General features: G+C 48.4%; 1 protein-coding gene across 4 annotated transcripts; it reads right to left on the bottom strand.

Moving 5' to 3' along the window:
• Window positions 1-8502: 8502 nt before the first annotated feature.
• Window positions 8503-13906, bottom strand: NEU1 (neuraminidase 1). Of its 4 annotated transcripts, none has more exons than XM_027603840.2 (6): window positions 13614-13906; window positions 12959-13151; window positions 11676-11938; window positions 10902-11081; window positions 10520-10742; window positions 8503-10416 (listed from the first exon to the last, which is right to left on the bottom strand). In XM_027603840.2, the coding sequence occupies exons 1-6, from the start codon at window positions 13773-13775 to the stop codon at window positions 10190-10192; spliced, it is 1248 nt and encodes a 415-aa protein (XP_027459641.2). In that variant the 5' UTR covers window positions 13776-13906; the 3' UTR covers window positions 8503-10189. The 4 variants fall into 4 exon arrangements, with proteins under 4 accessions (XP_027459641.2, XP_027459642.2, XP_027459643.2 ...); XM_027603841.2 differs by having other exon boundaries at window positions 10902-11084; window positions 11865-11938; XM_027603842.2 differs by having other exon boundaries at window positions 11865-11938.
• Window positions 13907-14002: the final 96 nt, after the last annotated feature.

Here is a 14002-nt window from a genome sequence, read left to right as displayed (position 1 = left end):
CTGCTTCTCCCTCTCCCACTCCCCCTGCTTGTGTTCCCTCTCTCGCTGTTTCTCTCTCTCTCAAATAAATAAAATCTTAAAAAAAAATAAAACAAGTGAATAATTTGAAAGAAAGTTAATATGAAGGATGGTAGGAGATGCTCCAACCTTTGGCGTTGTGTGTTTAGAGCTGCCCTCACCTGGTCTGTTTGTTACAATGCCGAGGCCAGAACAGCTGTGCCCAGGCGCACACAGCCATCTGTTCCTTTGTTGTAGTACTTGCCTGTCCATTAACACCCTACTTTCCCACGATTATCTTTTGATTGTTGTAATTTCTCTTCTTTAAAAGATTGTATGTATGTATGTATTTATGTGTGTGTGAGAGAGAGAGCACAAGCAGGGGGAGCGGCAGAGGCAGAGGGAGAAGCAGGCTCCCCGTTGAGCCAGGAGCCCGACGTGGGGCTCGATCCCAGGACCCTGGAATCATGACCTGAGCCGAAGGCACTCAACTGACTGGGCCACCCAGGCGCCCCTGTTGTGTTATTTCTCAAAGACTAAGGAAACAGGCTATCCCTAAGGGTTAAAGTATATCTGCTGACTCTTCAAATATTAAATGTAATTGCAGGCAGTCAGGTGAACCTCAGGTGGTAGTGGGTCAATTCTAGGCTGACTATTGCCTGGCAGTAAACCACTGAATTCTAAAGAATGTAACAAAGATAGAGATGTCACCAATAATCCCCAGTTATCTGCTGGCATCAGGTAATAAACCCAAGTGGGGGTGGGGGAGGGGTGAGAGCTGTCTCTAAAGAGCCTGCCACAGCAGGTATCATCTGGATCAGGGTGCTTCCCATTTCCTAGTGGCGTATAGAGAGTGGCTGTGCTCCACACGGGTGGATGTCTTCTAAAGGAGGCTAAGCAACTGTTATCAAAAACTAGTTTTTTAAACTTTTTATTATAAAACTTTTTTTAAAATAATGTCTACCCCCAACGTGGACCAAGATCAAGAGTTGTGTGCTCTATTGACTGAGCTAGCCTGGTGCCCCTGAAGCTTTTAAAACAGTAGGAAGGGGCGCCTGGATGGCTCAGTCAGTTAAGCATCTGATGCTTGGTTTTGGCTCAGCTCATGATTCAGGGTTGTGAGATCGAGCCCCGAACTGGGCTCTGCACTGGGTGTGGAGCCTGTTTATGATTCTCTCTCTCCCTCTCTATAGCCCCTCCCCCCTAAAAAAACAGTAGAAAGAATAGTACAAAGAACACCCATATACCCACATCTAAATCCAACAATTGTCAACATTTTTCTGAATTTAAAAATATGTCAGTGGGGCACCTGGGTGGCTCAGTTGGTTAAGTGTCTGCCTTCAGCCTGGGTGCTCAGGTCATGGTCCCAGGGTCCTGGGATGCAAGCCTTTCGTGGGTCTCCTGGCTCAGCAGGGAGCCTGCTTCTCCCTCTCCCCTCTGCTCTTGCTATCTCTCTCTCTCTCAAATAAATAAAGTCTTGAAAAAAAATTAAAAAAAATAAAAATATGTCAAATATATGTATTAAATTAGGGGCACCTGGCTGCCTCTGTCAGTAGAGCATGTGACTCTTGATCTCAGGGTCACTGAGTTCAAGCCCCATGTTGGGCCTAAAGATTGCTTTAAAAAAATAAAATATATATACATATATATATTAAATTATATATGTCTATGTGTATGTATATACACACATTTGGCAGGCTCATTTCAAAGTGAATCACCATGACATTTTATCTCTATATAAATGGCAGGGTTTTTTTTTAATTTTAAGTAGGCTCCACACCTAGTGTGGAGTCCAACACAGGGCTTGAATTCTGAGATCAAGACCTGAGCTGAGATCAAGAGTCAGACACTTAACTGACTGGGCCACCCAAGCACCCTGGCAGTTATAATTTTTTAAAGAGCCAGTATCCAATCAAGGATCAAGCACTTTATTTTTTGTTCTATCTTGTTAGTCTTTTGATTCTAGAATGACCCCCTTCTTTTCTCCTTTCTGGGACATTGATCTTTTGAAGAGACTAGGCCAGTCATCTTGTAGAATGTTCCACATATTGGCTTTGTCTAATTGTGCCCTCTTGATGTTTTGAACTTGTTCCTCAATCTCTGCATTTCCTTTAAACTGGAAGTTGCCCTTAAAGCCTTATGTAGATTCTGGTTACATCGCCTCCTGGAGAATACTTCATGTCTGACACTATGTATTACTTTCTTGTGGCCTGTGTAACAAAGTCCTACATACTTGGGGAGTTACAACAACAGATATTTATTTCCTCACAGTTCTGGAGGCCTGACATCTAAAACACTTTCCCTGGGCCAAAATCAAGGTGTCCACAGGGCCTTGTCTCCTCCAGAGACCCTAGGGGAGAATCCATTCCTTGTCTCTTCCAGCTTTTGGTAGCTCTTGGCATTCCTTGTGACTTGTGGTTACATCACTCCAGTCTACCTCTGTGGCACATCACCTTCTCTTCACTCTGTGTGTGAATCTTCTCTGCTTCCTGATACAACCATATAAATGATTGCATTTAGGGTCCACCAGATAAGCCAGGATAATCTCCCATCTCAAAATCCTTGACTCAATCACACCTGCAGATTCTCTTTTCCCCTGTGAAAGGTAGCATTCACAGGTTTCAGGGATTAGGATGTGGATATATTTTAGGGGATCATTTTCAGTTTACCACATGCTATGTGCTTCACAGGGCCTTGGGTCAGGGGTATCATCATATCTACTTGTCCCATTCTTTTTTTTTTTTAAGTAGGCTCCATGCCCAATGTGGGGATTGAACTCACAACCCTGAGATCAAGAGTCGCATGCTCCATTGACTGAGCCAGCAGGCACCCCCTACAAGTCCCATTCTTGATCTCAGCTTGATCACCCAGTCAAAGTGGTGACCCCTAGATCGCTTCATTGTCGAGGTACTTTCCCCGCTTTTGGTTGACAAGATTTGGCACCATATGAATGAATATCCAGTTCCCCATCAACATTTAACCTAATGGTTTTAGCATCCATTGACGATCTTTGTCTGCATAGAGGAGGAAAGTGTTCCCTGACCCTCGTAGGGTCCCTGGCTGGGTCTGAACATTAAGACAAATACGCAGAAAAGAAGCATACACATTTATTTAATATAAGTTTCCCATGACACTGGAGCCTTTACGTGGAAACGAAGACCCAAGGACACTGTGACTACTTGCTTTTCTGTTGGGTTGAACAAAGAGAGGCAGTTGTGACAAAGCAACTAAACTGTGGGGAAGTGACAGGAAATCGGAATTATTTTAACAGTCTGTTTGTGTAGCGTTCGCTCAGTCTCAGCCTCTCGTCCTTGATAATGAGAATGTCTTCCTCCGGCTACAGGGAGGGCACCTTTCACATGGGAGCTTTATTTCCTGCTTTCAGGAAGAAAAAGGAAGGACAGAGGGCCTTCTTTGCACCTGCTGTTTCTCCAGTGCCTTTAACTCAAAATAATCAATATGCCAACACCTCATGTTTTGGGGCGACACGCTCTGAACTCCTTCACCTGAGTTAGTTCATTCAGGTTTGCAAAATGATTTTCTAATTTGATTATCCTTCCTCCACTTATTAGATGATATTCTGTTGTAAAAGGAGCAATAAATAAGTCATTTCACCAACATTTATTTGAGAGAGAGAAAGCATGAGCAGGGGGAGGGGCAGAGGGAGAGGGAGAAGCAGACTCCCTGCTGAGCAGGGAGCCCCGGACTCCATCCCAGGAGCCTGGGATCATGACCTGAGCCGAAAGGAGATGAGATGAGGAGTATTTTGTCTAACCTGAATTACTTGTTTCCACTGCAAAGGCAGGATAAATGATTCATTTTTTCCCTTTATTTACAGTCTTGTGTGTGTGCGGAGTTGGTATAAAAGTCTCCTCCAACAGTGGCAAATGAATTCCCTCTCTTCTTTTTATACATGGGTCCAGAAAATTTCCCTGTGGACCCTTTGACCTTATCAAATGCCTTGCTGAGACCCAGACACGCTGAGACACTGGTCTTCCTCTGATCTCTGTTTTTAAAATTGTGGCCAAGGAAATGCCCGTGGGGTTGGCCTGACATCCTCAGCGGACCCACGATAGTTCCTGGCTGTTTCTCCCACCTCCAATAGCAAGGGCATCGCCACATCTCCAGGGATTTAAAAATAACAGAACCAAGATCGGTAATTGTCAAACAATACATGTCCCTTAAATTGATTAATTGATAGCAACATAGCAAAGTTGGGCTTAAGATACTGAGTCAAGAAGCCAACTATGTATATATCATATATATAGTGTGTATAATAATGTACAATTTATTATTTTTTTTAAAAAAGTAAGTGCTAGGCCCAATGTGGGACTTGAATGCATGACCCAAAGATCAGGTGTCACTTGCTCTACCACTGAACCAGCCAGGTGCCCCTAATCACATATACTTTAAAGAAGACTAATAAACAACATGTACTTACCGCTGAGCTTAAGATCTGGTACTGCTAAACTTGTGGCTTGCAGATTTGGAGGCCACAGAGGATATGATTTCTGGTCCCAATCCCACAGGAGTATGAACTTCTATTAGGAGTTTTCCAGAGACACTTCCCTGACCTTGATCCAGAACAAAGTCAGACGCCAGTTCATCCACTGAAGATGTGGCCTCTTGATACTTTGTTTACAAAAAGAGGCAGCCAGCTTGTGAGCTGTAGTTTGCCAATTTGATTTTTAAGAAATATTGCATTCAAACTTTATTTATCTTGATTCCTAAGTTTTTTGGTGTTCTCTTAACTGGTTAACCATCTCCTTTCGGCTCAGGTCATGATCCCAGGGTCCTGGGATCGAGTCCTACACTGGGGCTCCCTGCTCAGCAGGCAGCCTGCTTCTCCCTCTCCCTCTGCCCCTACCCCTGCTCATGCTTCTCTCTCTCTCAAATAAATAAATAAAATATTTTATTTATTTATTAGAGAGCAAGTGAGCAAGAAACAGCAGAGAGGGTCAGAGGGAGAAGCAGGCTCCCCCCTGAGCCGGGAGCTCAATGTGGGACTCAATCCCAGGATTCCGGGATCATGACCTGAGCCGAAGGCAGTCGCTTAACCAACTAAGCCACCCAGGTGCCCATAAATAAAATATTTAAAAAATTTTTTAAAAATTATGTACCCAAAGTGCAGTCCTGCTTTGTTGGGGATGGGCTGGGGGGACAGGAAGAACTTTCTTGTTTAATTTTCAGTCCTCAGGCACCTGGCTTTATCTCCTGACTGCAAATCTGAGATCCACTGAAGCAGTGATGTCAGCACTGAGCATTGGCTGATGTCCCCAGGGCAAACAGAGCCTCCAGGCGCACTTGATTTTCTGGATTCTTGCTTTCTATTATTTACGGTTTTTGAAGATTTCCCTTATTTATCTGTCAGCTAAGCCTTACACTAAAAATTTGTTCTTTTTTTTTTTTTAAAGATTTTATTTATTTATTTGAGGGAGAGAATGAGAGAGAGAGAGAGAGCACATGAGAGAGGGGAGGGTCAGAGGGAGAAGCAGACTCCCCGCCAAACAGGGAACCCGATGCGGGACTCGATCTCGGGACTCCAGGATCATGACCTGAGCCGAAGGCAGTCGCTTAACCAACTGAGCCACCCGGGCGCCCCTAAAAATGTGTTCTTAAAAATATTCTATCCAGAATATTAGGAAAGGGAAACCTACTCTTTCATTGTGGTAATTTGAGTCAGGTTTTTTGTTGGTCAAGAAGAAGTGCAGGCTTTTGTCTTAGATCTTCTCTCCTAATCTTTCTTTTTTTAATTTTTTAAAAGATTTTATTTATTTGACAGGGAGAGCGCACAAGCAGGGGGAGCAGCAGAGGGAGAGAGAGAGAGAAGCAGGCCCTCGGTTGAGCAGGGAACCCAACATGGGGCTCAATCCCAGGACCCCAAGATCATGACCTGAGCGGAAGGTGAATGCTTAACCGACTGAGCCACCCAGGTACCCCTCTCCTAATCTTTCTTTGGGCAAAATTGGTTGACTTCCTCCTGCTCCTTCCTGGTAGGGACTTCTGGTTGTGAGGACTGACTAGTGAAAAGGTGTACCTGGTGCCTAGTCCCAGGTATTTGCTGCTCAACCTAAGTTGTTAATGATCTTTTCCCACTGTTTAAGGGCAGCCTGAGGACAGGGAGAGAGAGCCCAGAGTTCAGTCCTGAGCCGAGGGGCAGGGAGGGGGATTGGGGTGGGTGAAGGGGAGGGGCCTGTGCTAGGGGCCCAGCTCTAGGCTAGAATGTGGCTGCTCGCCTAGGAAGCACTGGCCAGGCTGCAGGTTCTGTCTGCTCTGCCCCATTTGTACAGATAAGCACTATACCTTCCTCTTACAGCCTCCAGACATTCCTCCCAATCCCCCCTTTACATTAAAAGAGATCGCCTGTGCCCATCTGGGACCATACTTTGAGAACCACTGGCCTAGCTCCTTACCCACCCTGGATCTGTCTTGCCTCCAGTATGAGGCACCACCATATGGCAGCTGTTGTGGGGGCATTCAAGGTGCTGGGATAAATAAGCAGATTTGGTCCCAGCCGGCTATTAGGGTTACTTGTTTTTTGGACATAAATTCTTCCTACTGAAAGTTTCTCTTTTGAGATTTTTTTTTTTTTTTAAGATTTTATTTGTTTATTCGAGAGAGAGAAAATGAGCAGGGGTGGAGGGGCAGAGGGAGAGGGAGAAGCAGGCTTCCCGCTGAGCAGGGAGCTCCATGTGGGGTTTGATCCCAGGTCCCTGAGATCATAACCTGAGCGGAAGGCAGATGCCACCCAGGCTCCCCTTGAAATCTTTTCTACAGCGTTTTGAAGTCTATTCTTTCTAAGTCTAGGCTAAATGGGCTCCTCACTTAGAGGGGAGTCTGCTCTAGATTCTCTCTCCCCCTGTCCCTCACCCCACTAGGGTTTATCTCTCTCTCTCAAATAAATAAATAAATAAATAAATAAATCTTTAAAATGCAAAGTCCCAGATTGATTCTAAAATACTGAACTTGCAGTTCTGGGATGGGGCCCAGGGATGGGGCCCAGGGCTCTGCGCCACACCCTCCTGGGGGAGGATCCTCTCTTAGCTGACGGTTCTTGGCTAAAAAGGAACAAGGTCCCTTCTGCCACATCTACTTAATGACACAGTAGCTCATGGGTCAGACATTCATGGTATCATTTCCTCTCTTTCTTCCAGTACTTTTTTTTTTTTTTTTTTTTTTTTAAGTAGGCTCCGTGCTGGGCTTGAACCCATGACCCTGAGATCAGGACCTGAGCTAAGATCAAGAGTCAGACTCTTATCTGACTGAGCCACCCAGGCGCCCCCTCCCCTAGTATTTCTTTTTTCTTTTTTTTTTTAAATATTTATTTATTCATGAAAGTCAGAGAGAGAGAGAGAGAGAGAGAGAGAGAGATTGGCAGAGGCAGAGGGAGAAGCAGGCTCCCAAGGAGCAGGGAGCCGATGCGGGACTCGATCCCAGGACTTTGGGATCATGACCTGAGCCGAAGGCAGATGCTTAACCATCTGAGCCACCCGGGCGCCCCTTCCCCAGTATTTCTAAAAGCACTGTTAGCAAGACCTTGTCAGAGGTGCAGTTTTTAGTGCTACTAGATAGCAGATGTCCCAATTGCTGCAGACACCACCCTCTCCGTTCTTCTCGCATCATACCTATCTCCTGATCTGTATTAGAAAAACAGACCCCCTCACCCCACCAGCCATGCTGCCTGGGGCCTGGGTTTCTCCCTCCTTTCTTCCCTCAGATGTCCCCCTGCCTCCTCCTGCCGGCCAGATTCTTCCTCTATATGTCCCCTGTGTGGTTGGTAACAGTGTGGTTTACCGGCCAAGACAAAGTATTACATCAGTCAGTTTACTCTGAGAACTGGCAATTAAAAGGGGGGGATAAGTTAAGCATTTATCCTGCCTTTCCCTACAAACAATGCTTCAGGGTAACCCAACAGCTTTGATGAGGGAAAGCTCTTTTTTATTTTAAGATTTTTTATTTATTTATTCATGAGAGACAGAGAGAGGCAGAGGGAGAAGCAGGCTCCTAAGGAGCAGGGAGCCCAATTCTGGACTCAATCCCAGGACCCTGAGATCATGACCTGAGCCAAAGGCAGACGCTTAACCATCTGAGCCACCCAGGCGCCCAGAGGGAAAGCTCTTTTTTTACTGAAGAATTTCAGGTAACGGGTAGAAATAATAGAATTTAAAAAATCAACATTTCACAACCCCTCAAAATGATTCAGGCAAAACCCATCTGTGGATGAAATTGTCAGTTGTAGGGTTGATGGGGGGAACTTACAAAGGAGGGGTCAGGCTGTGGCCACCTGAACCCACTGCTCAAGCTCAGCTTTACCCCTGAGGGGGTACAGTAGGAAGTACACACCACCTGGGAAGGGATCTTATCCTGCTGCCCTCTCCCCTGCCCCTGCCCCCAAAATGGAATCGGCAGCCAGAACTTCATGTTTGGTAACTAGAAATGTGAAGGATGGAGGAAGAAGTTAAATGGACAGTCTGAGGAGCAAACACAAATCAGAGTGGAACGTTCTATAGGATAAATGTCTCTATTTCTGCATAGATGGTATCAAGAAAAATTGAAAGAGGGGAGGTGGGATGGCAGATTAATCTAGATTTAAGAGACATCAAAATGAAATGTGTAGGTTTTCTTTGGATCCTGATTTGAACAAAACTGTAAGACGTTGAGACATTTGATGAAATTTGCACATTGGATGGATATTAGATGATACCAGAATTATTGTTAATGTTTTGGGTGTGCAGTGGTGTTATGGTTATATAATAAAATGTTCCATTTTTAAAGAATGAGATGCATACTTAAGAACGTAGGGGTGAATGTCACAAAGTCTGGGATTTGCTTCAAAGTAGTTTAACCAAGGAAAGGAAAAGAGAAAAGAATTGGAGGAAGCAAATGTTGGACACATAGGGTGTACATGGAGGTTCATTAGGCTATTTTCTCTACCTTTGTGTTTTTAAAAATGTGTGTAAGTGAAAAAATTGAAGTATTATCTTATTGGTCACAAATTCTGGATCAAATACAAAATTGAACCATATCCTCACAGACAGTGGGATCATTCCACTTTTCCTATCTGACAGAATGAATTATCCTAACATTTCTTACATGTTAGGATAATTAGAGAAGCAAGTTGAAAGTAAAATGAACCTCTAACTGTAAGTGAATGTGACCCTTACTCCTCAGTCTTTAACACTCTCATCACCTCATCTAGGCATCATATTTCTTCCTCCATATGGAGGAAAGCTACGTATGGCTCTCCCACTCATCTGTACGCTGCCCATTCTCTTCACAGCATCTGCTTGAGGGTGGTGCTATTTTCTCACGTAATTTGTCACCGTGCTTATTTCTCTGCCAGGTTGGCCTAGGTGAGAGGCTTCCCATCTGCATTTGACACACCTGCCCCCTGCCTCCCAGAGGACTCCATCTTAGCAATATGAAACAGGGCAGAAGTTTTAATATCTCACGGGGCTCCCCCTGCTACTCCTCATTATACCTATGAAGATGGATCTGATTTCCTGTGAGAAAGAAGAATGAGAAAGGGAAAGGAGGATTTAATTTGCTGAAGTCCGATTTCCGCAGGCAGTAAGCACACCAGCTTCCCCCCCAAAGCTCATTCCCAGCCTCTTAAAAGCATACAGGAGGAATGGACAGGAAGATGTGCATTGATAGAACCACACAGACTTGACAAATGCTCATTCTCCTTCATTAAAAACGTTAAGTTACAAATATTTCAATTTATAAATAGTCAAGGTGGGTGGTGCACCTAGTTCTTTACCCTGAATCCAAATATTGCCCTTCCAGAACTTTCACCAGCCCACACCATAGCCAGCATCTTACCCCAAAGAGGAAGCTCAGCTTTCCCCAATTCCCTGAGTTTGCATTTATTCAATTCTACAGGCCTGCCTAGCTCTGCCTAGAAAAGGACCAATCATTGCCCCAGGAAGGCAGAAGGGGCAGGGGGCCAAACCCAGCAATGATATGGAAAGAAAGTGCTCTCAAGTGAGGGCAGGACTTCCTGTGTGGAAGAAGCCAGGCTTGCAGTCCTAACAGAGTGATTTCCCTGTCAAAGAGAACTTGGTTTTGCAAAAGGCTAGAGTCTAAAAGAAGGTGGAACTGTCTTTTAGGCAACTCTAGCAGATCTCTATGGACCCATGGCCCCGAAGGCTAAGTCCAAGGCCTTCTACTCCTGTGGCAGGTGTACAGCTCAGAGTGTCCCGTAGACACTGACTTTGGCCAGGGAGATGCTCTCTGTATACTGGTTCCGGCCTTTCTCATACAGGACATAGAGCTGGGGGGCCTCGTCCTTCCCGCCCATGCTGCCCTCCAGGGCTGCCAGTGAGGAGTAGCCGCTGGGGCCTGGCCACAGCTGGACCGTCTCCTTCCGCCACGAGGTACCATTGCTGAAGCTCCAGCGCAGGGTCAGGTTCACACCTGGGGAGGGCGGGAGGGTCAGGGGAGGGGCTCTGGGCACACCTTCTCTAGATAAGGGAGGCTCCCCTCGCTGGCTCCCCCCGCCCCCCCGACAGACACTCACGGAACTCGGGATGGGCTGGATTGGAGAAGAAGACGATGCCAGAGCTGGTGGCTATGGCTCCTGCAGCTACCACAGGGTCCACAAGCTCAGGGTCAAAGGTGACATCCCGGGGCCGTATTGTGTCACAGGCGTCGTAGCTGCGGAGGACTATCCGGCAGTGGCAGTGGTAGTTGTTCTGGTTCCGGGCGTTGATGGCGACTGAGCCATCTGGGAGCTCATAGGGCTAGCAGGGGAGAACAGGGCTTCAGCAAGACCCAGGGACCCTGTCCCTGAGGAAGCAGGCAGGGGGCGGGGAGGCGGTGGCACAGAGCTGGGTGGCCAGATCCTGGGTCTGTGAGGCAGGGCAGGCGGGGCAGGTGGGGAAGCGCCAGGGCCTCCTGACCTGGCACTCATCAGGGTTGAAGTCGTTCTCCCGCTTGGGCTGGCCGTAGGGGATGCCGCTGACCCCACTGCCATAGCGCCACGAGGCACCGTGATCATCACTGAGGAGGCAGAAGACCCCGTCCCGCTCCAGCGTCCCATGGCCACACACGATGAGGCGGCCCTTCCGCGGCTCCCGCTGCTTCTGCAGGAAAGGAAGCTGCAGTCACTGAAGGGGCTCCCAGGCAGAGAAGGGGAACCCATTACCTCCCAAGTGTGAGAACACTTCTGGTCCCCTCCAGTTCTGTCCTGGCTCCTGAGGGTCCCAGGAGGATCCCATAAACACCACTGCCTGAATCAAGGAGCTTTTTTGCAGAATGAGCTTCTTCAGGACATCCGGGGCATACACTGGAGGACAGGTTGTGCACAGGACCAGAGGGCCTAGCCACAGGGGTGCGTGGGAGCTTAGAGCCAGGCCTGGTGTGCTCACTCACCAAGCTGCGCACCACGGCACAGGCTTGTGTCTGCTCAAAGGAAGGGGTGCCTCTTTCCATTCTGCACAGGTACCATGTAGACTAATAAGGCCCTGTTGACAACCCCCAGATGGGAAGGCGATGGCAAAGTTCCATCTTCCCTTGGGAGGGAGTTCCTCCCAGGATGTCCTTTTCTTCCAAGGAATGCCATCTAAGCAGAAACCTGACTTCACGAGACCTTCTCCCTGGGGAAAAAGCCCAACTGGGGGCATCTCCCAGACTCCTCAAAAGGCAGCCCCCTCCACCCATCTCAGGACAGAGACCTGGATGCCAGAGCCCGGTCCAGGGGCAAACATCTCGGTGCCAATATCCAACGAGAGATTCCGGGGAGGGCTCCAGGAAACCCCGTCATCTTTGCTCCACACCAACATGGTGGAGGCCACCTGGCAGCCAGCCTTGTGAGCGCAGAGGGAATAGAAAAGGAACACCACTCCTGTCTCCATATCGCTCACCACTGCCCCCAGGTTCAGCCCATCTGGGGTGTCCCCATCATCTACGATGAAAGCTGTCGGAGACCATGTGCTGCCTGGAGAGAAAAGAGAAGTAATCCAGGGTGAGTACTCTGAAGGTGCCCTTTCTACCACTCCCTGTTAATTTCCACCTCTTGGTAGAGACCCAGGGCCTCAGCGTGGCCCCAGGGCCCTACAAGACCTGCCCCACCTCATCTCTCGGACCTTATCTCTTCTACCCTTGTTCACTCCGTCATGTCCCCCAAGCTCCTTCCCATTCCTCAGATACTTCTCTCCGGGAGGCCTCCGCACAGGCTAGTGACATCTGACTGGTATACCTCTGCCACTCCCTCTGCTTTGTGCTCTCTCACTCTAGATCTCCCTCAAATAAATAAATACACTTGATCTTAGCCAAAAGGCCAAGAAGCGATTCTCAAAGAAATAAATAAAATCTTTAAAAAAACTAAAAAAATAAAATTGCACCCAATCTCCAGCATGGCTTTATTTCTCTCTATTATATTTATCACTTTCCAACAAAAAATAAACTTACTTATTTATTATGTTTATTGTCTGTCTCCCCACAGACAATATAAGCCCCACAAGGGCAGAGATTTTTTTTTTTTAAAGATTTTATTTATTTATTTATTTGAGAATGAGAGATAGAGAACACGAGAGGGAAGAGGGTCAGAGGGAAAAGCAGACTCCCTGCTGAGCAGGGAGCCCGATGCGGGACTCGATCCTGGGACTCCAGGATCATGACCTGAGCCGAAGGCAGTCGCTTAACCAACTGAGCCACCCAGGCGCCCCAAGGGTGGAGATTTTTGATCTGCTTTGTTCACAAGCGTATTCACAGAATCTAGAACAGGGCCTGGGATATAGCAGGTGCTCAATAAATGTTTGAACGCTCAACTCCTAGGTGATCACAATTTCTAGATCCCTGCTCTGGACAGCTTCTCTCCTCAATTCCCTCTACCCCTCAGGGACCCAGGCCTCCAGCTCTCCCAGTGGTCCTATCCTATCCTCAGGGCCCTTGGGCAGGTCAGGCTCCCCACCCATGCAACCCAACACCAGACCTTTACACCCAGGCATCTTTATACCCTGGTCAGTGGATCTCCGAAGAGCAATGAACTTGGCCCCCTCATCCGATGTGGACATTTTTCTGGCCTCGGCGAAGGCAAGCAGAGTGCCCTGAGGAGTGGTTGTGATGAGCGGGATTCGGAAGGTGTGCACAGAACCGATCTGCCTCCCGCTCACCCACAGCAGCTGCTCCATGGTCACCAGCGGCTGAACCTGCGAAGGGAGGAGGAAGGAAGGGTCAACGGACAAACTATTTCGGGTTTTAGGACTGATGAATAGTGGCTCCGGGTCGAGTTTTCCTGGGAAGGCCGGGATGTTGGGGGTCAGAGTGTGGGTGGGGGGCAGAATGAGGAAGGGGAACCGGAGGAGAGTCTGGAGCAAAGCTGGGGGGGGGGCTCGGAACCGGGGAAGGGCTATAAGAGGAGAAGGCGCCTTCGGGCAGCGCGGGGGTGGGGGACCTCCAAAGGGAACGAACTCGAATGAAGAGGAGACTCGGAGGGCAGGAGGACAAGGGCCCGGGAAGGGAGAGAGGCTGGGAGCGGATGGAGGGAACGGGGTCTGAGAGCGGCGGGAGAGTCCCTCGGAGGAGGGGGTCTCAGCAGCCCGCGTCCCGGGGGGCGCTGGGCATAGACGACCCGCGTGGGTCGGGGATGGGTAATACAAGGGGAGACTCACCAGACTGAAGTCGTTCCTTATCGCAGCCCCAAATTCTGCCAGAGACAACAGCGGCAGTAAGATCGCGGCAAATACCTGAACTCTACATCCTCCCCAGAACCCGGGCATCCGCGGTCCCCCGGGCCTGCCCAGGAGCACTGTGCCGGGTCGGTTCGCCATCATCTCTTCCTGGGCAGCCGGGACCCAGGCCCCCAGGGTTAGACGCGGGCTGCAGTGGCCCAGCTGACCGGGCCCTTTAAACGCCAGCTACTACTCATCCCCGCCCCGCCTCCACAACTCCCCCAAACCGCCCGGAGTCCAGCCACCTGCCGCACTTCCGCGACTCTAATTGGCCCTCACACACTCAGACTCCTCACATGACCGGAGCCGGACCTTCCAATTGGCTCCTT

Source organism: Zalophus californianus, chromosome 7, assembly GCF_009762305.2.
Source record: "Zalophus californianus isolate mZalCal1 chromosome 7, mZalCal1.pri.v2, whole genome shotgun sequence".
Classification (NCBI taxonomy): Eukaryota; Metazoa; Chordata; class Mammalia; order Carnivora; family Otariidae; genus Zalophus; species Zalophus californianus.
The sequence above is the reverse complement of the archived record's forward strand: the minus strand, read 5'-3'. Positions and strand labels throughout refer to the sequence as shown.